This window comes from Apteryx rowi, unplaced genomic scaffold, assembly GCF_003343035.1.
Source record: "Apteryx rowi isolate R43461 unplaced genomic scaffold, aptRow1 scaffold_224, whole genome shotgun sequence".
Taxonomy (NCBI): domain Eukaryota; kingdom Metazoa; phylum Chordata; class Aves; order Apterygiformes; family Apterygidae; genus Apteryx; species Apteryx rowi.
In genome coordinates, this window is record NW_020448575.1 from 389,850 (window position 1) to 412,179 (window position 22,330).

At 46.8% G+C, this 22,330-nt stretch overlaps 1 protein-coding gene across 9 annotated transcripts in view; it reads right to left on the reverse strand.

The window, feature by feature from the left end:
- Nucleotides 1-22,330, reverse strand: part of MBNL1 (muscleblind like splicing regulator 1) — a 111,263-nt gene that overhangs the window by 61,833 nt on the left and 27,100 nt on the right. For 8 of the 9 annotated variants that reach the window (XM_026065156.1, XM_026065155.1, XM_026065151.1 and 5 more), the window contains exon 2: nt 21,070-22,008. The exons of the other annotated variant lie outside the window; for it this stretch is intronic. In XM_026065156.1, the coding sequence (XP_025920941.1) occupies nt 21,070-21,243 (174 nt within the window). In that variant the 5' untranslated portion in view covers nt 21,244-22,008. The remainder of the gene's footprint in view (nt 1-21,069; nt 22,009-22,330) is intronic. 9 annotated transcript variants of the gene reach the window in all.

Consider the following 22,330-nt stretch of genomic DNA (forward strand, 5'->3'; position numbering starts at 1 on the left):
CCGGCATCGTTTGGGGACGACTATCCCGGGCTGGGTAACGAGTGAACAAGCATATAGCTTAATAAACCATAATTAACCTCCTGAGGGCTTTTTTTTTTTCCCAACATGATTAATATCGCAGAGCAATAGGATGTCTGAAACATCTACAAGCAATGTTATTTAGTGTTTTTCAAACAGCAGTYGAAAATATTCACCAGCGACTCAAAACCCCCCCGTAAACAAGAAAACACAAAGCGCTACTAGACAAAAAAASCATCAACCTCTTTGATGCTGATAAAATGACACTGCATTTGGATRCCATTTTTACTGTTTTGCGTTATTAGTAACTTTGCCATCTCTTCATAGCGCGACACGGAGGAAAGCACAGCTAATAGGCGGCCGCTTGCCGGCGAAGAGCGGTTCCAGCGTAACCCGAAGGCTTGTGCTGCTCTCGCTGAAAACGCTCGGCCACGGCGCCGGYGGGAAATCAACAGCTTCCCACGCGCGGGAGCCGGCGGAGCTGCCGAAACACAGCGTAACGTTCAGAACAAAGAGCGGCGCATCGTGATCTCAGCCTGGAAGCGATTTCTCCCCACATGCAGCACGGGGGAGGCAAAATCAAGCGGGGAGACGAGAGCGCCAGCAGCCGGGGGCCGAGCCGGAGGGCAGCGTCACAAGCGTTGGCTCCTCGAGAGCCTAAAACCTCCTTTAACACATTTCACGCAGGTCTGTGAGAAAGGCAACAGCTCAGGCAAATAAAATCACCATTTAATGTCCTCTTTCCCCTTTTTTTTCAAATGCAACTGGACTGGCTCCAAAAGCACCCAGACAGACAGGAACCGGAACGGCAAACAGGAGCTTCCCGCACTCCTGCCGCAGCAGCGGGAGCAAAGCAGGGAGGAGGAGAGACGGGGCCGGACGCCAAGGGGGAAAGAGAGGGGGAAGAGGGCTGGAGAACAACCCGGACCGGGCGCCACGCCAGCGCTGGGCACGGCGCGTGGGGACGCAGCTCGCCTTCGCGCGCCCCTTGACTTTGGCTCCTGCAGCCAGCAAACGTCATCAGGTCCTCMGTATTCGCCGACTGCTCATCACGAAGTATTTCTGCACGCGGATACAGGGTCCCTCTTCCAGCAGGTAACGCACCTCGCAAGCACCAGAGTGTTTAAAGCAATAAGCAACACCTCATCCCCCGAAAATCCCTGCATCTCTCGACTCCTGAGGGTGCCAAGAAATCGTTGATGCAAACCTAAGCAGCAGAAGCTAAACTGAACCCTCTGTCAGATGATCCGAATGGAACTTAAGTAGTCACTTCATAGCATTTGATTAACAGTCATTTTAATGGAAGAGGATAAAAGACTGAAACAGTCCTCGCCGATGCGGCTGGTGCTGCACAAGCGACCTTTTGCTTTGCTCCGCAGACAACAGTAAAATCCAGCTGTGCTTTCCAAAGCTTAAAAATAAAATACGGTTGTATTTTTAGCAACTGCTATTTTCTCAATTTGTCTGAGCATAAAGAAGAGTTTCTTAACTCACAAAAGACCCTTCCAGCTACTGGAGTGATTCTGAAGGCTCCTCGCACCTACGAAACCAGAGGCACTACATGAAACGCAGCAGCCTGAAAAAAGCTCGGAGAAGCCACCTGGCTTCAACAGCTGCAATCGCTGCAGTAACCAGCAGCAAGGGCGAGAACCGAAGAGAGCCGGGGCACAGCTACCGCGGTGTGCAGACCTCCCGGTGCAGGGCCGGCTCGTCTCCCGGCCCGGCTCGCGCTGCAGCCGCTCGCGGAGGACAGCATCCGGGCGCGAGAAGGGGCCGCTGCCACGCCTGGCTCGCAGACCGAGGGCAATCTGCTCTATTTTAAAGCAAGGCATATCGGGAACAAAATTATGAAAACAGCACTTATCTTCTTAATATAAAACAGAAATCACCAGTGTACTGCAAAAATCCATGCAGCAGTAACGTTAGTCCACACGCGCAAATCGAGGAAAAAAACCAACAAACTGCAATGGCTCTATCACGATATCAAGAACACATATACATAGAAGGAGAAAAAAATCCCAAAGGAAAGGAGCATTACAGCGCCAGAGACCTTCTGGAATCAGTGGTGGGTAAAGTATAAAACTGAGAAAATCATTTTGACAGTGTATTTTATAACATAAAGTTTAATTTTTAAAAATTATGTGAAATAAAATACATCAATGCCAAGCTCAGTTATTTTTCAAACCAGCGCAGTTAGTAAGGGAAAAGAACATTTACAGAAATCTAAAATAAATGACCTTCAGGGTCTTTTTTTTTTTTTTTTTCATTTGCTAATAGTAAGTATATGAAACAGACTGCCAGGTAAGACTGACCGCACTCATACCAGGAAAATAACGGATAGTCAGGATGTTACCCTGATTTATCTGGAGTGTCCAAATACAGTGAAGCGCAATGGGGTCAACGCACGCGTCTCCTATCCGTAACGCAATTGTCAGCTTTGTGCTAGTTCAACACAATTATCCTGTGGCCGAGTAGATCCCATACGCCAAATAGCTACGCACCAAGAGATCAGAAAGCTGCTGTGACAGTGACCTGCAGCCTGACCCGAACGCCCAGTGTCTCAGAAAGCAGGAAGACAATTTTTTCTCCACTCATGATCTTTCAAAAACACATGCACAGCCTGCCCCTTCCCAAACGCATTCCGGTCCGAGACCGACATTCTGCAATTCGCCTTTCAAACGCAAGAAGTTAAGCTTTACCACTAATTGCAAACAGCATTAAACGTCAGGGTGAAACGGGAAACAGCCTGCATGCTTGACAGCTGGGTAAGCGCACATTAAATCTAGGTTAGAATGAATGCAAAACAGGAAAATATCAGGCATAGATGCAAAATTTGGAAGAAGAACTGCAAGCCCCTAGTGCAGGTCAGATAAGCATGTAAACACGTGGCACCTCATCTGAAACTTGCTCTAAACATTTGGATCTGGAAATCACGAGGGAACCCGGTCCGGGTGAACATTATCACGCTTTCAGCTCTCACACAGGTTGAAAACATTCCCCAAATGCTTCTCTCTTACGGGACAAAATTCCTCATTCAGGGAACTAGGATGAGACCGACACCACTGAAAACTCGCAAGGACTCACAAGGAGAGAGCTTAATTAGCTTAGAACAACATATTGGTTTATATCACTTAACCCTGAGAGCTTATTTTGCCAGCTCCCAGGGCGAAACACCTTTTGCCTTAGCATTCCCACTCAACTCCCCCACCAGCCTCRGCGGGCAGCGTTCGGCGAGCAGGACTGGGCCTTTTCCCCCTGGAAAGAGGAAAGCAACCCCCCATGACACACGGGCACCAGCCTTTCCAAGCTCCCGGAGCAAACAGGCGGGAGGTTACTCGGACGGTTCCTCTCTCCCTACATCAGGGCGCTGTTTCCCACGCAGAGACTCTGCGCTTTGCAAACCCCGTTCTGCAGCTTTTGGCGAAAGGACGCTCGGACAAGATGTGCTCCCGGAGCAGCAGATTTGCTGTTTGGACTTCCGCCCCAGGTCGGCCTCTACGAGCGACGCTGCTCCTCGGAAACGGCCCGGCACTACGGACCGTCCCCGGGCACGAGCATTTCCTTGCATGCGCGACGCGAACRCAGGGCAGCGTGCAAAGGAGCCGGAGAGCAGGCGACACAGGCTATTGCAATTAACTCCTGACATCGCAGGTGTGCCGTTGAGAAGAAAAGCCAATGAGGCTTTCAACGATGGGCTGCAAAGCTGTAGGTATGGAGATAACAGCCTATCTATCTCCATTTCTTCCCGCCCCGGGGCTGGACGAGGAGACTTCTCCAGCGCCAAACGAAGCGTGAGAGGTTGATAAGAGCTATCTGGCTGGAGATAACGCTCTGGGGGCAGGAGGAGGACTAACGAGATGTGATGGCAGTAACTGCATCCATGCTCCTGCCTGCGGGTTCGCCTTGCCCCGAGGTTCCCACCGGGGGCACGGCTCGCCTCCCGGCCCCTGGACTCAGCGGCAGCCGCGGCTGTCAGGACTGCTCCCATCACCTGGCCCTGGCAAGCGGAAGACKTCCTTCTCCTCCAGTGGCGACCTGCTCCGGATGGCCCCGGCCCCGCTCGCGATGCAGCACGCACGCAGCCGCTGCAGGTTACTGCTCTCGCCGTAATGCCGGGGCCGTCCTGGGAGCCGCTCCGCAAAAGCCATCCTTGCTCAGGAAAACACTGCAAAGCACGAGCCGGGACGCAGCTTCGGCTCACAGCTCGGGAGGGGACTCGCTCCCGGCACACAGAAGCCCGAGACGCGTGGCGACTCTCGCAGCACATCGGCGCTCTGCAATCTGCCGGTCGCCGTCCCCGGAGAGGGCGAAGCTGCCTCCGCCGGGAGCTTCCCGCGCGAAACGCCCAGCTGTGCTTTCCGCCAGGGCCCCCRCGCCACGCCGGGCTGGTCCCGGCGTTCCCTGACCTCTGGCCCGGCACTGGAAGGGTTTTACGCCCCTTGGAAAGGAAAACAGTGACCAAGCCTTAACATTTGTGAGTACTTCTTCTTTTCATAAACTGTTTTGTTATGTTTCAAACACTTCACTGAAAAAGTTTTATTTACAGATTTTGCCAATATAGGCTTTAAAATAGGTATTTTTAGAAAATAGTTAAATAGTTCGTCTACTACCTTTCTTGTATTTTACTAACTCTAAGTTTTACCACTGAAAATAGAGCGAGCCGGCGTCCAGTCCTACTTGAGTCACTTGGTGTCTCCCTCTTGCCTTCCGTGGGAACAAGCCTCTGTCCTTACCCCAGAGTCCTGATTCTTTCCCAACACAGCCGCGGTACTTGCCTGGCCTTTTATCCGTGTCTTCTGGCGGGCAGTTCTGTCTGTTGGTTTGTTTTGTTTGCACATTAATAACCTGATACCAAAAAGAAAGCAAGTGCAAAAGAATTTCTAAAAACTGCGCGACTTAGGAAGCGATACRTGACACACACACACATGCCCGGGAGAAAGCAATACACTACAACTAGTAAATCATAAAACAACCCACAAAGCCGTAAGAAATTCAGCTTTAAGATCCAGATCTGGAGGCAGTAAAATGATCACTATTTCATTAATTTCAAGCTGATATACATCTTGCTATCTACATTATGCAAATAAAGAACACAGATATTACAAATAACTATTTCTGCCGTATGTCTGTGCACACACACGCGCTCACTCCCAAGYGCCATAAGCCTGTGTACTGAAAACTAATTTATGAACGACAACATCTCTCAGTGTTTGTACGCAAAACGCTTTCATCTAAGGCCAAACCCATTAATGGAATTTCAGAGCAATTTTGATAACAGATCTATTTAAATTTCCTGATCCTTTCAAGTAAATCTGAACCACCGTTTGCCCGGATCTAAAGCAAACCCTAAACTGCCACACAAATCATAATACAGTCATGCTTTGTAAGCAGGGCCAGGAGAAACCTAACGGTTTAATTTCCATGGTTTCAGGCTTCAGTTTTGTTTTTAGGTGAGGCTGGAAGCCAAAAGGCAGGAAGGGCACTGCCCTGGGGCAGCCGGGAGCGAGGGTCCCGCCGGGCGGCTCCCCTCGCCCCAGCCCACCTGCTTTGTGCTTTTTTTTTTATCATTAATAGAATGATTTTTTTTTAAAAAAAAATATATATATATATATTTGAGAGAGAGAGAGGATGTGTGTGTGTATGTGGATTAAAATGCTGAGCTGAAAGCTTTATATCAARTAAATTTAAACTTCCACTGTAGTCATTTTTTCAACGACTAATCGCTTAGGTATTTGCAGATCTAAAAATATGAGACACATCTAAGCAACAAATATGTAAGAAACATCACATAAAAATATTTTGCATTGTTACAGCCATAACCAAATCTTCAATTAATTGTCCGAAACATAAAGAGGCAATCTCTACGCCCCCGCAGGCTTTCAGTTTCTTTCTTAAGACAAATGTGAAAGGTTTGCCAGAAGGCAAAATTAAGCTCGCTTTTCTCCACCTCAGCGTTCAGAAATCTATGAGTACACATTAGTTTTCTCCCCAGATATATCTGACAGCACAGCAGTAACTTCTTGTGCTTGCCGCCAGGTACAAGAACGCGCCTCGCACAGAGCAAGCAGGCGTCGAGGAGAAACGCGTGTTCTCGAGGAGGTTAAGAGGATGATGCCTGCACGTCACACCCGGCTGAGGAACCGCCGGGGAAGGTCCCGCCGCGAGTCCCGGGTTCRGTTTTCCCTTCTCTTCCCCTTCTATCCGGCGACTTTTTCAAGCTAAAGTTATTTTTTCCTTCAGTATCTTTCAAACCRCGTAACAGCACCTGATCTCCCTCCGAGTTCATCCCTTAATCTTTTCTTTGCTTTCAGTGTCTCCCTTTAATCTCCATTTCTTTTGCTTTGTCTTCTCTTCTAATTAGGGACTTATCGCTGCCAAGCTCCTGCCCGGGTCTCCCCTCGCCCCATCGCGCTCCCGAGGCGGCTGCGCTCCGGCCCCCGCCACGGACACGGGCCGCGCGGCAGAGCCGGCGTTGGAGGAGGAATAGGAGGAGGAGGAGGAGGAGGAGGAAGGAGCGTCCCGGAGCTCGCAGGACGCCGCCTGCGCCCGGACCGCAGCGGTTTTGTGGCGGCACCTGCGCGGCGGCTCCGCAGCTCCGAGAACAGCAACGAGCGTTTCTCCCGCGCCGTGCCAAGGAAAGTGGAGAACGCCGAAACTGCTCGTTTCTACCAGACAAACCATTTATGGTTTGAGATAGTTGCAGCTTTCAGTCTGAATATTTTTTTTCCCTTCAAGACGCGAAGCGAAAATACGTTTGCAAAGAGCTGGTAACTGTCGGCGCTGCAGCTTGCGCTGGTTTCGGGCTGACTCACTCAGCTCCCCCGGCGGCGACTCCTGCCGTCGCTCTGCCCGCTCATCCAGAATCAGCTCTATTTATATGCGCTCCGCTTTGACTGACTATTAAAGCATACTGAAAAATGGGGGAAGTGGCATTAACAATGTCCTTTAGCCGGCTGCGAGAAGATCATCTAAACAAAAACATTAGCACCCAAACAGCTTTCTTCTTCCGGTCTTGAAATAAATAAATAAATAAATAAATAAATAGCTCCTTATGCAAAGGATGCAAAAAGATGTTTTTAACATATTAACAATAAAAAAACCCCTAAGATAATTAGCTGAATTTCTTACGTACTTAATTGAATGATATAAAAATAAATTCTGATCTTAAGCAATACTTTGAAAAGGAAAGAGTTAGTGCAGTAAGTAAACTCAAAACCCTGCATACAGCAACCAAAATGCTATTCATCCTTCAATGCAGAGTTATATGTATTTTTAAAGAAACTGCTCATAACACGTTTTATTCATCTAAATGTTTGTGGCTCCCATTCTGTAAACATTCGTGCGCTTGAAAAACACTTCTACATAAGTAACCCCCGAGAGTTAATTAAACGCAGGCTTCCAGGCTGTTCTGCCGTGTACATACATCCTGCCTTCAGTATTGGCAGAACCTGGGGATGTTAGTTTGGAGGYTATTTGGGAAAAGCCCTGCTTCATTTGCACAATAAAACCCCCAGCTTGACTTGGCGTTACAGTGATAAACCTATGTAAGGACAGAAAATAAACAGCTGCCATCCAGCGCTTCTGATCAGGTCCTTGAAGCGGATAAATAACATGATGATAGCTAAATGAATTTTAACTATAATTAACCATTTTGTGATATGTCTGTTTCAGATCTTTCTTGTTATGAGCTATTTGAGCTTGTACTCAATAAAGTTTCTGTTTTGTCCCTCTTTTCTTCCAAGTAGAAAATCAAGCCATCCATAGTTCAAATAAGAGATGTGATATATATATWAAAAAAAAAGGGGGATATAAAAGGAGCTAGAAAATCTGGTATTCTGAACCTTAGGGGTGCAACAGGCACATCTCCTTAGGATTAACTGTTTATGGTGATATAAAGAAGTCATGCCAATTTATATCTGCAGTGGAAAAATTCTTTAAACAGCACTTCAATTTCAGTTTTTAAACYAAATGAGAAATAATTCCAAGTCTGTTTTTCTCTGCGTTTTTTAAATCACCATTTGTATGAATTATCTGCACAATTCTAAACTTTTAAAAGTAAAATGAGAAACCCAACATACAACTCACGCTCGGGAACATCCATCTCAGTAATTCACAGTCACCAGGGCCCTTAAAAAACCTTAACTACTTACAGCTACTTTAGCCGATGCCTTTTGCGATGCCAACTGCAAGCGGGGCGGCGGGAACGACCGGTGAGCCCCCAACCTGGCCGCTGCGGCACCTCCAGCACCTGATCCGGGACTCGCCGCGGCCGCGTATATATATATATATATATATATATATACACACACACACACATACACACACATAAATATATATATATACACCCGCAGAAAGCGGCGCGTATAAACCAGATTCTGACTGCGGGCACAACTTCGGCTCACGGCAGTCAACTCCCAGGCCGGAGGAAAGCAACGTTCCGGTAAAGCTTTAAACACGGGAATCCAAGGTCTAATAAAGCGAACCCGGTTGCCAAAAAGCTGGTACTTCTGTACTCTGGCAGAGGCATCCTTACCTTCGCCAGTTAATTTATGGTAGGGACGCAAGTAGCTGTACTGCAAAAGAAAAAGCCAGCTGCATCACACCGCGCGTATGTTTAAGTTTTGCTCTACGTGCGCTCACTGCCTTTCTCCCTCCTGCGCGTATCTGGATATTTCTGAAAAGCTATTGCGCAAGCAGCCCGGAGCCAGGCGCAGCCGCAGCAGCATCCGCGACCTGACGCACCCCGCGCCCGCTGCTGCCCCCGCTGGCTGCCCCGCACGCGCCGCGCTTCGCTCCGGGGCTCCCCCTTCGTCGCAGCCCTCTCACAACACCCCTTCCTCGGCTTTGAAGGAGATTCTTGCTTAGTGCATCAATTTTCTTATATTTAACATATATTCCAGTTGATTCATAGCCATGAGAATTATTTAATGCTCGCAGGCAGAAAAGTAAATTTGTCAATGACATTATTGCATTTTTACATGCCTTTAAGTTTATTCCTCCTAAAGAGTTCAATAAACTTCCTTGAAATTTATTTCCCCTCGGCAGAAATATTGCTCTATATATTCTGCATTTGCAAAGCGGGGAGAGCAGAAATGACACCTGTGTTCACCGCTCTATTTACACATTAATGAAATTACTACTGGCAATGTTTATTTGAACACAAAATACATCTTGCTAATGCCTTCCTGGAAAAAAACAAGTTTAAATACTTCTACTCACGTTTTTCAGCAATATTTTAAACTATCACCCAATCCTGTATGAATATAATTTTGACAATACCAGGAAAAAAGTGCAGATAATCTTACTTTCAACGCAATGAAAAGCTGAAAGTTTTCCCTACAATCTGGAGACCATTTACCTATGTTTAAAATCATTTTTTAAAAAGTCAGAGTTTCAGCTAAAGCTGCTGGGAACAACTGATCTGAAGATCTTTTTTTTCCCCCCTGTTCAGTCCAGCCACGTAAAAAGATTAAAATATTCTTTTAGCGCTGGTTACAGCGTGCCGACACTTCTGCTGCACGTATATTTTAGCAGGCGGCAGCCCCCTGCACGCGCGTTTTTGTGCGGCAAGGCCTGAGCAAAGGGAGAAACGTCACCGACGCAAGCGACGGGATGCAAACGTCGAGACGGGGCCGCTGCGGGCGGCCAGGCACGGCGCTGCTCCCGCCGGCACCCTCCGCCTCCCGCTCTCACCTGCGCCGTTTCCTCCCTATTTATTTGCAATCCTCTCTTTACTCCTCAGGAGCACCAGCTGGCAATCTTTACATCACGGATTATTTTTTTCCCTATGAAACAACTCCTCGCGCTCCACTAGCAGGGGAACTTTGCATTTTGAGGTGCATGACTTGGAAATAAAGCATCCATCCACGTATTGCCCGAGGGCCCTGCCCCAAGGAGGCCTCTTGCTCTGCTCCCCCTAACACCAGGGACACTCTCAGTATTCAGCGAACAATATGAATAAAAACCAAAGAATAAATACAAAGAAATGATTCTCCCGTTTCCTCCAAGGAAAGCCTCGTTTATATGTGAAATATTTAATCATTCAGTCTGCCCAAATAAAAGCTTTTTTCCAAACTGGCTTACATTTCTATGCAGTCATAATTACTGCATAACTGAGCCTTCTCTTAACTCATTTCAATGCAGGGAAAATTTTAACAGAGTATTGGACAAGCAAGGCTATATTGATGTAAACGATCTTTTGAATGTGCACTAACACAAGAAAGCTGAATTACAGATGCAATTCATCCATCAAAAGGTGTTTCTAAATGCTGATTATATTGGTACTTAGGTAGAAAATTGAAAGCGATTAAAAAAGCCAAGAAGCTTCCCAAACTTTAATTCGCCCTGTTTCTATTTGTATAATCTACTCTGAACACTTAACTGCTGATACAGTAACGGCTAAATTCCGCTCTAAGGGCAGAACTAAGTGCACAGTTTTTTTGTCCAAGTATTCGCCTCACGAATAGCAGCTTACAGCGAGTCCCAAGATCCCAGAACACATTTGATATAAGACTATTTTCTCCTACACGTTGCTTTCAAAAGACTCAAGTTAAATGTGTTTACTCCTGTTCCTACATTAACAACCAAAGGAAAAACGTGCATTTTTCTTGACATCGTTATGCTAGCAACTGCTTGTGCACACCGCTCAGAATCGGTCAGGCCGCTGCGAAAACCCTCCAGCGGCCAGCCAAGGCGGGAGCATCGCTCCGGGAGAGCCGGCAGCGTCCGCGCGGCGACGGCACGGGCGGCGCTCCGGAGCTCCCTCCGAATCCCCCCCAGGTAAAGACCTTCGCTCCGGCAGCGCATTGCCAGGTCTAGGCTGTAAATGCTGCTGCGCGTGCTCACCTAAACGCTTTCACACGCTCTTATTCCTTAGACTTTTTCTTTAGCGTGTATGAGGCATTTACTAGTCAAATTCAGTAAAATTCACTCTGTTTCTTTTTGCAGTTTTAACCTAGTTATTGCTTATCACTAGCTTTTAATTACACTTTCAAAATTGAGGATATTTTTAAAAGGAAGTATCTCTAGGGAAAAAGACAGGGAAAGGAAAAATGTCACTGGAAAAGCTGGAAATTGAAGAGATAGGAATACTGCTAAGGGCTAAAATGCCACAGAGCTGCTGATTCCCTTGAAGTCCTGCAGCCAGGATGCTTCCCCTTGACAACAACTCAGTCAACGACAAGATGACAGAGGAGATTTAGGGAGACTCGAAAACAGCTGTCTTAACCACCACTTTGCAGGAACAACCTGCTGCACCTGCACCCACCCGGGGTTTGCACTGCTGGTCCTGGATTTTTTCAGCRTGTCCTGAAGTCGTTTTGATCAGTCGGACGATCCCGTTCCCCGCGTGAGCTGTAGAGCCCGCGTACCTGAACTGACTCTTGCCTAGGACCTTCTGCTCCGGCCATAAGCCGCATCTCGCATCCCGGGTTCAGCAGAGCGTTTGCTACCCTCCCGCCGGCCCCCCAAAACGCTTCCACCAGCAGCTGCGGCCACAGGGGACACGGCCGCCGCGCGACTCCCCGCAACGCCCTTCCCAGGCCGGCTGTTTCCCGGCCTCGCGGGCACGCGCAGACATACACACCTCTGTGCAGCCGGCCCGAACAAACCAACAAACCGTGTTCGCCCCCATCAGGCACACGCGCACCAAGTAAATAAAGCACAGTTCGAGTACGCTGCCATTCCTCTTCAAAGGTAAGTCTCGATCTCACAGTTATTTATGTACATGTTTATATTTAAGCCTGTAAATCAGGACTTCAGTGAAATCACCTGACAAAAAGTAAATGGCTTGATTTCCTCAAAAAAAAAAAAAAAAAAAAAAAGCTCCTTTCTTCAAATAGAAACCTCTTCCCTTTTTTACTTACTCTCTGCATTACTTCACTGAGTCAGGAAGGATCCAGAGGCAGCTGAAGTCAAAAAGAGTCCTTCCAGGAACTTCAAAGGGCTTGAAGTGCTCTAGAGACGCAGAAGGCTTGATCCACAGCCATTACCCCAGCCTGCCCCGCCGCCCACACTCCTGTGTGAAAGCACCACCCCTCTCCAGCACTCCTTGAGTGAACTCCAAAATTATCGGTATTTTCCCACCAGAGCAGAACGCGCACTTCTAGCGAGCCAGCGCACTATTTCTGAATCGCGAGAGGCCTTCAGTATCTCCAGAGCCAAGAGCAGGGAGTCAAAACGCATGAGGAGTAAAAAAAGGCTGCTTCGCTCGACACTTCTACCAGCCAGAAAGTTCACCAGGGACCGTGCTACAAAAACCGAAAGCGGTGAAAGCAGATCCCTTTTATCACGTCACTACACCTGGTGCATCCCGGAACGTCTCCGATTACTTTTTAACGAAGGACGCTAGGTCTTGAGACGACACTAACAGCGCGTGGCTCCGTTTCTCCGCAGGCAGGTCCCCGCTCAGCACGCTGACACGCACGGGGCAATTCCCCCCTGGCTGCCGTAGCGCTGCCTGCGGAGAAACCCCCCCTCGCTAGGAGCTAGAAGAGCTCAGCGGAGCCGCTGCCGCCGTGAAGCAGCCCGGTACTGCTGCACCGTGTAAACGACGTGTCCAGATCAATTAGTCCTCTTTAAAAGCCTGTCTTTATCAGGATGTTAACACTTTCCTCTGTGCGATCAAAACCTTGGGTCTGCTTTCAACTACATCAACTGCTATTTAACATCAGTTAGGAAACCAGACCTTCCCTGATGAACAGAGCATGCCATAAGCATTTCAATAAACCCAAGCATGAGCCACCCAAAAGTTTCCTTATTTGCATAAGCCTGTGTTTCAGTAGGTTACAATTCAATTTTTACTTAAATGTTGCATCACTAGAAGAAATCTTTCTAATGGCGTTTTGCAAATCAAGKAGGAAGACAGAATTCTGGATCAGAGCAAAAATGTCTCTTTTGTTAATTTGTGCGTGGCCTAATTTAAGTGTTGCTGTTAAGTTCGGGATCAAGAAATCAAAAGACGGAAGTCCTTCAGTCAAAGATGAGGACTTGCACGGTCAGGCCGACAAACGCAGCCCTGCACGGTGCGTCGTCAGGGCAGATTCGGCTTCAGCAGCCGGGCCGCCGGGTCCCTACGAAGCCTGCATTGAAGCGTGCCGATCAGAGCGGCGGCTGCGCATCCTCACCACTCGCAAGATCCCCATCTTGTTTCCTCTAAGCCGCGTGACAAAGACAAAGCCCCAGTGGGAGGAAACACACAGCGAGACGATCCGTAGGYAAAGTCACACAATCGCAGAAKGGTTGAGGTTGGAAGGGACCTCWGGAGATCATCTAGTCCAACCCCCCTGCTCAAGCAGGGTCACCTAGAGCACCTTGCACAGGACCCTGTCCAGATGGCTTCTGAATATCTCCAAGGATGCAGACTCCAYAACCWCTCTGGGCAACCTGKKCCAGTGCTCTGTCACCCTCACAATAAAGAAGTTTTTCCTCATATTCAGATGGAACTGCCTGTGTTTCAGTTTGTGCCCGTTGCCTYGCGTCCTGTCGCTGGGCACCACTGAAAAGAGTCTGGCCCCATCCTCTTGACACCCTCCCTTCAGATAGTTATACACATTGATCAGATCCCCTCTCAGCCTTCTCTTCTCCAGGCTGAACAGTCCCAGCTCTCTCAGCCTTTCCTCATAGGAGAGAAGCACAAGGGCACCTTGCTGGCTCATGATCAACTTGGTGTCCACCAGCACTCCCAGGTCCTTCTCGGCAGAGCTGCTGCTTTCCAGCAGGTCAGCCCCCAACCTGTACTGGTGCATGGGGTTATTCCTCCCCAGGTGCAGGACCCTGCACTTGCCTTTGTTGAACTTCATGAGGTTCCTCTCTGCCCAGCTCTCCAGCCTCCCAGTTTTGTCTCATTAGCAGTCTCGCTGAGGGTGCCCTCTGYGCCTTCATCCAGGTCATTGATGAAGAAGTTGAACAAGACTGGACCCAGTACTGACCCCGGGGGACACCGCTAKCTRCAGGCCTCCARCTAGACTCTGTGCCACTGATCACAACCCTCTGAGCTCTGCCATTCAGCCCAAGTGAAGCAATTAGCGGTCCTGAAAATCACATGTGGTCTCAGACCCTAGTCCTCAGAAGYGGAGAGCTGACCTGAAGCAACAGGGAGCAGTCATGCCTCTTAAGAAGCTCCATTTACCATCTGATTTTATTCTCTCCTCCTTTTGATCATTTTGAATGACATAAAGCAGAAGAAACATGTAATTAGGATGCACAGGAATACATTTTAATTGCTCCTCACTGAAGCCTTCTCCACTCTAAGACAACTGTTCTTAAGAGCTGGGACTGCTGTCTGCACCCTCCGACTGGGGGCCTGGACTGCCTGACGAAGGGGAATAACTATGCAACGATCTGTTACTTAATATGAGAATTTCTATTACAACAAAAGAAAAAGCAGAACCCTTTTCCCTCTGTTTACACAAATTAAAAGGGAAGCCCCAAGCTTCCTGCCRCTGCTTCTGGCACTTGAGATTCAGAGGGAAAAAACAACGCAACACACAAAGGAAGGCAAGAAAACAGAGAGAGGATTAAAAACGTGTGTATTACTAATTATCCCCAAAACAATACTGATGTTTTCTTTTAACGGGATGTTTGGAATCTGAGAAAATTGRTAGGAGGATGGCAGACTAATTGCCTTGGTTTTGACCAGTCTTCTAGGGAAGCAATCTAGTTCTCAGACTTCAGCCACCGCTCTTAAATCCCGAAGCCGAGACTTCTAAGAAACACAACACGACGGTATTTCCTAAATGTTATCCAGTTGGGCTAATATCATTGTATAGTCCTAACGAAGAAACATTAATGCTTCTACAAAGTCAAATAACAGATGTGATCCTTTGGTCTTGAATGTAATTTGTTGCTTCTAGCAGATTTAAGAGTGAAGCTTGGCAACAAGGCATCTGTATTTAGGAAAATAGAAAAACAGAGACTTGGGGTCATCCCAAAAAGACAGAGGCCTCAGAGACTGCTTCCAATCTCTCATTTGAAGATTTAGCACAATTGACTGGATATTTTTGCTACAAGGTTTTCTTATTTTATGCACCTTCAAGTTTTTCCTGCAAATAAAGTTAGTTCAGAGTTTTGCTCCTGATCCTGTACCCCTTCTGGCTTCTATTACATACAGGCTCTAACAAATTGACAGTGCAAATGTTTCAATGCAATGTTTTAATCTTTTTTAATTTCTTCCTGTAGATGTAGAGCTTGAGCTGTAACACAAACTCTGAACACCTTAGTGAGCCATAACTCTCTTGTTTAGAATATCTGGTAAGATTTCAAAATGCCATTAATGTTCCCACAGAAGAACACGTACGGTTTGCTTGTTTTTTTAATGGACTATTTGCCACTCAGTCAAACAATTGTACCATTTTCCCCAACATATTTGCCGCTTCCCTTTTCTTCCTTTTCTGGAGCTTAGCCTATTGGCAGTCACACAGACTGAAAAAGGGAAAAAACTGTCTAGCTACACCCGATGCGGCAAATCAGATCTGACTTCGGAATTTGGAAGTTGCTTATATTCTCCGTTTTTTTCTCAGGGTTATTGCTTTCCGAGTTTCCCTGGCGTCTCACGCGCGCCTGTGCTCGGCAGGCTGAGCCCCAAGCTGCACCTCGCCTCCGCGGACAGGGCAGCGCTCGTCCCGCGCCGCGGTGGGGCCGCGCACCACGACGGGCAAAATTACCGCACAGGCATGTGCGAAAGCGTTCTGCAGCTGTGTTCTGGGATTTCTTCTTCTGCCTTAATCCAACGAGAGACAGAGCCAATGGCCTGCCAATCCCACGTTATTAGGTGAAATAAATTTACTGTGATTTTCTTTGCAGCAAAACAAATAAGTGCCTTATTCTACATCCCTGTGTAACGATAACACAGTGAAGAATAACAGCCAAAAAATTATTTTTAATTTTTGAAGCAGAGACCAAGAAGCACAGACCAAATTTCTGGAGGTGATGGAAAACTGAGATTCTCCCCATGTTAATCTAGAATAATAATGCATTTATATATTTTTAAGGCTTCTCAATAACAAGTGCAACGTCACCATTAAGAGTTCAGGAGTTCCAATTAAAAAAAGAGGTACTTCTGCAACAGAGGATAAAATATTAACATACTATGTATCTGCGGATCTTAGACACAAGGCACCAGAGTTTCAAACTCTGTCACGATCATGTGAATGTCCAAGACTTCATCTGCTGAAGGCAAGGTCAGGAAAAACATTTTACGCCTCATCAGGACGCRCAACTCGAACACGAAGCAGCAGCCTTAGCAGCAGGCGTGAGCAAGAGAGCGAAAACTCATCCGAGAGTGACAGTGCCGTAGCAAGCGTTACCCTCAGAGGGACAAACCGTGCTTCAGACCAAATCCCCCGAGATCACCTGAAGCCTGGTGGGTTTGGGGTCCTAACGATCTGCACCCGGTGGAAAGTCAAATTCCACCGACGACAACGGCGACGCTCCCGCCGACGGCAGCGCTGCGGGTCGGCGGCAGCAGCTGCAGCAAACTCGGGCTGCAGCCAGGTTACTCTCTTCCCCGCTCTTCCTCTCAGCGTTATAATTTCAAAAACGCGCAGCCAGAAAAGCCAGCGCGGCAGGCGAAGGATGGGGCGCGCGCGCTGCTCGCAGGCTGCCTGGGTGTCCTCGGTGCATCTGCAGCCTCCCACAAGATTTGCATTTTATATCCATCTCCCCATTGTGAAGACATCTTTATCTCCGTTTTCAGGCAACACCAAATGACTCATCTTTCGGAACATCTTATGAAGTTAACATAATTTAAAAAATGAATCCTACTTAGGCATATTTTTCCAAGCAGAAAAATGAAGAAAAATGTTTTAAAAATATGTTTAAAATCAAATTTCTGTTGCAAACCAGTTGCCTGATTTGGGAACTCAGGAGCTCATTTTTGCTCTAGACAGTTTAATAGGCTTTTAGGCATCCACATTTAGGAAAAATATCTGATGGTRTTTAAACAATGAAGAGCCAGAGCTAAAGCTGATTGAACCAGTCAAGTACAGAATTTGAATACACTGCCTAATCATTTTTATTTTAAAATTATTCTCCTAATATCTAAGGGCAAGATGATCCCACATTTATTTAYCCTGATTAATGTACTACCCTCAGGACAGGCGTGCAGATTTCATTAAGACTAATTATGAAGCAGGCTATTCAACAGAGGAATGATAAAATCTTTCTCTGATTGACATGGCCCTGACCTCCTCCTTGCATTAACTCACTGATGTCACAGAAATATATGTGTCRGCCTTATTCCCCTCTACCTTTCTAATTAACATCTAACAATTGCTATTTGTTACCAGCTCACAATTAACAAAGGAGCTGCAGTATGCACATACACTAAGTATTTCCTAACAAATTSTATGTTTCCAGAGATCAGTACGGCAGTGCYACTTTTCCACAAACAATCCTTACARATGGTGAAAATGATTATCTGCGAGGGATAACACAAGATTAATGCGATAGTCTCAGGACTAGATGCCTCCTCCTTTTTTTTGCTCTAGACTTACATATACAGTTATTGCCTCTATTTCTTTAAATATGTGTGTGTATATATATATACATATACGTGTGTTTGTGTGTGTGTGTGTGTGTATATATATATATATAAATATATACAGTATTTTCACCTAAGGTAAAAGTTCCATTTCTGAACTCTGTTTTCCCTTCTGCAGGCAAACAAGATGACTGGTCCTGAACTGCCTCTCCGCTGCCTCCCGCACGCGGCTCTGTGCAAGACACCTGGGCCCGGGGCCAAAGCCTGAAACAGCAGAGCCGAAGGGTACTGCCATTTCACGGGGTCCCCTCAGAAAGTATTTGCTTTGCCTGTTTATGTTCTAAATATAGCAGAGCGCACAGGCCGTTTCCATCTCATGAGCAAGTACTCATATTAGGAGTTGCAGCTCCCTGCAGCACTAACAAACACCTTACTGATGTAAGTTGATATGCAACATTTTGCTAAGACACGCTAATACTGATTTTTGGGTGCTTTATGAGTGAAAGATTTATTAATAGTTTGTAAAAATACATATTACAGGGACTAAATATCTGTCTTATGCGCAGCAGGCAACACAAGAAGAGCCAGTTAGTTTAATACTAATATTATAAACATTTAAAAGGAATCAAGATTTTAATATTAATTTTTAGGTGCACTGCTATTTTAGTAAAGAGCAAGGATATTATATCTACACTGAACTTCTGAAATATTAACAATTGTTTTTGAATGCCTTATTCAAAAATCTTTCAATTTTTGTAAACTATTAACTGACCTTAGAGAGTCCAGGCAATGTGGCATAACACTTTCCTTTTTTTTTTCTTTCTTTTTTTTTTTTTTTTTGCATAATATATGTGATATTGGAGAAAACAGAACAAAGTAACTACTGCATATTTAGCTCAGCACACACACAAAAATTTGCAAAATTCTGAAACACAAACAAAGCTGAATAAGTGCTTTTCTGCTACTTGGATCGGACAGGGAATTCAGTGAAGAGATATGTGCCATTTTCTGTTTAGCACAGGAAYTTTCTTACGTTACACAAACAACCTAAGAACCCCCCGCCAAGAGACCTCCACAGTCCGCTCACAGACGCGCTTGCAAAGCGTACGTCCCGCTACCCTGTTCCTGCTCCCCTACAGGCAGCCCAGGAAAGAGCTCCCGCGGGTCTCGCGGGCGGCGATAAGGCCCCGGGCTGTTCCTGGTGCTCTCCAGCCTGCGGAGAGCCGGAATCCCACCTGACCCCCGCGGGACCCTCCAGCACAGAGCGCACGGGCGACGCAGCTGAGCCAAAAGCAAACCGTTTCACGTTAACGCAAGTAAACGTATCTGCTAAGCAGCATGCTTTTGAACAGCGTAGCTGGCCACAGTTCGGCCCCAGCTCGCAACTCGCTCAACCACACCGTGGGTGGCCAACGCCGTAACGTCGCCTCGGGATATCACCCGGAGATGTTGCAGCTCTTTGCAGAGGTGGCAATTACCTCCCTCGTTCCAAAGGAAGGAAGCTGAAGAACCTTGCTCGAGGCAACACGGCGAGAGGCAGCAGCACCGCCGGCGAGAGGAACGCCGCGCGAGCCCCTCTTCTGCGTCTCCCACCCCAGGCGCCAGCCCGCTCCGCTGCCCTCTCCCTTCTGCACCGAGCTTTTAAAGCAGCTCAAATCACCATGAAAGCCAGAAACCTCTGCTGATGACACCGATTTCTAGTGCTCTCAGACGGTGCTTCCCGTGGTGAACAAGATTCACATTCAATTAAGTTTGGTATCGTTTCAGCCTTTTTTGGTTGCATCATCTTTCTAAAAAAAATAAGAGACGCTTGGGTGAGGCGGTACGGTCGCGATGCTCCATGCAATCAAATGAGGGAAAGCAACTGAGCAGGAAATTAAACCATGAGGATGCTGCTGGATGCTGTTTTACCAGCAGATGCATCATCGTTCTTGCGTCTGTTCACGGAAAGACGTTTTCAAGGCTCCAGAGCTAAACCTCAGTTTCAGACGCCTCGGCCGCAACGCRGTGACGTTACAACCCGACGGGCGCCGGAGGCCTCCCCGTCTCCAGCGCCCCGGCAGCAGCCGCCCTCGCGGGCAGCTCCCCGTCCCCGGCAGCCCCGGGCGCTGCAGCGGCACCCTCCATGCCCGCCGCGGCCCAGCTCCTCGGGAACTGCCAGCCAATTCCTCAGCAAACGGGCAGGCCTCAAAGCCAGAACTTTTCACAAAATCCAGCTGGGTTTCAGACTTCTTGGTTAGCTCAAAACACTTTCTTTAATGTTAGAAACATTTCGTTTTCATATTTGAAGATGAAAAAAAAAATTCTTTTTTGCTTTTTTCCTATGCATTGTAATTACAGTAATTCTGAAATAAAATACTGAAACAACACTGAAACAAAATATTTCAGTTGTCCTAATTTACAACAGTTCGGGGTGGTGAGGCTGGGTATTTCAGACGTGAAAACATTTTAAAGGCTCGCCTTCCATCCTGCTCTAAGACAAGACAATACACACTTTTAAACTCAGAAATGTTGCAGGATTTATATAAAACCGCTACAAACCCACTTCCTGCCTAGCTCTAACCGTGCTCCGGAGGCGGCTGCTGGTGCAACCTGCAGCAGCCGGGTACAGCCACAGCACTTCCTCCCTGCCGGGCACGGCAAGCTCCCCACGCTCGTGCTCCCCCCCCCGGGATTTGGGCCCAAGAAGAGCAAAACGATACTGGAGGAAAAGCAGACAGACATATTCTTGTTTCTCAACTTCTGATCCTCATGACTCTTTACCGAATCAAGGTATTGTTTGTGGGATGGGTATTTTACTTTTCGAGATGATTTAATTCAAAAAAGTGAAGGGAAGGAGCTGGCAATCCACGCGTTTAACAACTGATCGCTGAAACCACAGACGTATTAAAACAACGGCCTGGCATTCACCCTGCCTAACTCGCCCAGACTTCCCGAGAATCGCAGCGCGGCTGTCGCCTCCCTGCTGCACAGCTCGGCTTGCATGCCCGGAGCACCTTGCTTTCTGCCGAGCCTTCTCCTTCCTCGCGCAGACGTGTTCGCAGAAGGAGGGTAACCACAGAAGTTCCAAACACAGACACATAAACACACTCTTCACAAACATCCAAATAATTTACGAAGGAAAACACTTTTCCAAGATTCACTGTCTGCTGCCCAGAGACATCAACAAGCCACTTGTAGTTACAAGATGGAAACAAATCATCACAGAGCATGTGTTTTGTGCTATTAAAAACAAAAGAATCTTTACAGTGACTTAGCTATTTCTAAGTGAAATGCCCTTTATTCTAGCCACACACACAGAATAATTTGGAGTCAAAGAACCAGTAATTGCAGCCATACCAAATGATTCAAACTCTGCTAGGCTTATTTTCCTCTTATTCCCTCTATCCTTCCCCTTCCCCTGAGGAAAATAACAAAACAAAACAACAATCATCAATAAAGATAATAATAATAAAAGCTCTCCCTGCTAGCACAGATAGCAATTTCTCTGTTTTGGACTCCATGGTTTCTCTAGCTATAATTCCTTCTTTCATTAACTGTATATCCTTGAAAATAATATAATATTTACTCACTTTCAATGAATCAAAGCAGGCGATTACGCGTCCATTTTCAACTTGGCAGCTTTTCGATGGATGTGCAAATTTACATTCCGTGTCTGGCCGGGAGCAAGTCCCTCTTTGGAACTCTCTACACACTTCCAGTGTGAGCCATTTTGTGTCCCGAATCGGTGTGACACTAACAGCCATGTTTAGATTTTACAGGTAGTTAAAATTTTCAGTAAAACGAACAGACAAAGAGCTGAACTGAGAAACTGGAAATGATGAAAATGTCACCTCCAGAATGCTTTTTCCCCCACTCCCTATTTTAAAAGTACATGTAAAATCGTGTGGTCACAATATCAAGGAAAAGATTTGCCACTAGAAGTTCACAGCATGAAACTGTTAATTGACAGAGGTTTTGTATTTCAAGAAACGCTAGGATTATAAGTAAGATGAACGTTAAAAAGTGTGGCCTGGAACTAGCCTTGTGCTCTCAGTAACCCATTCTGAGTGCCAATTGGAGCCCAAAATGCAAGCATGAAAACGTGGCAGACCCTTTGACACAGAATTTCCAAGCTGCTTTCAGTAAAGTTGTCTGAAAGGTAATCTCCACACAGCTGAATTTGCAATTGGGTTTTGTGGTGCAATCGGTATTGATTAGTTTGGCATAGACAGATGCAGCAGTTTAGAGCAACAATCGAGAAATTTTTTTTTCCTCTCCTTGATTTTCTGGCAGAAGATATCTTACTTTCCCAGCAAACTTTTATTTTTAGACTAAAGCAGCCTACGGCAATGCCTGATAGAGCTTTTCTCTTGATTATAAGTAGAAATGGGGGTGTCTGGGCTAGAGGTGGAGGGTGGATGTGCTGTCGTCGCAGTCTAGCTGGCAGCAAGCAAGGCAAAAAGCAGAGACTGCTCTAGAAGCGGTTCCAAGCAGCAGAGACGTCAGGAAAGGCACTTCTTAGTACCAACCTGTAGAAAAAACAGATACGTTAAAATTTACCGAGCAGCATTTCACCGGTGTCCCACAGCATTACCGCCTTGCCATGTGATCCTAGAGTACTACGCAGCATTACAGCCTGCCTGCTTCCCTCGCACGGCGTACTTACAGTGTAGCATATTGCAGCCAGCCATCGTAGATTTATTAAAAAAGGGGCCGTTTTCCCTTGTGAAGCAATGCATGATAGGGAGATAACCAATCACAGATAGTGTTGCAGCAATATTCTGGGCAGAAAGCCAATAGTGTGGGCTGTCTTATGAAAGGTCGCGCCTGTCAGACGTTCATTACTATGCT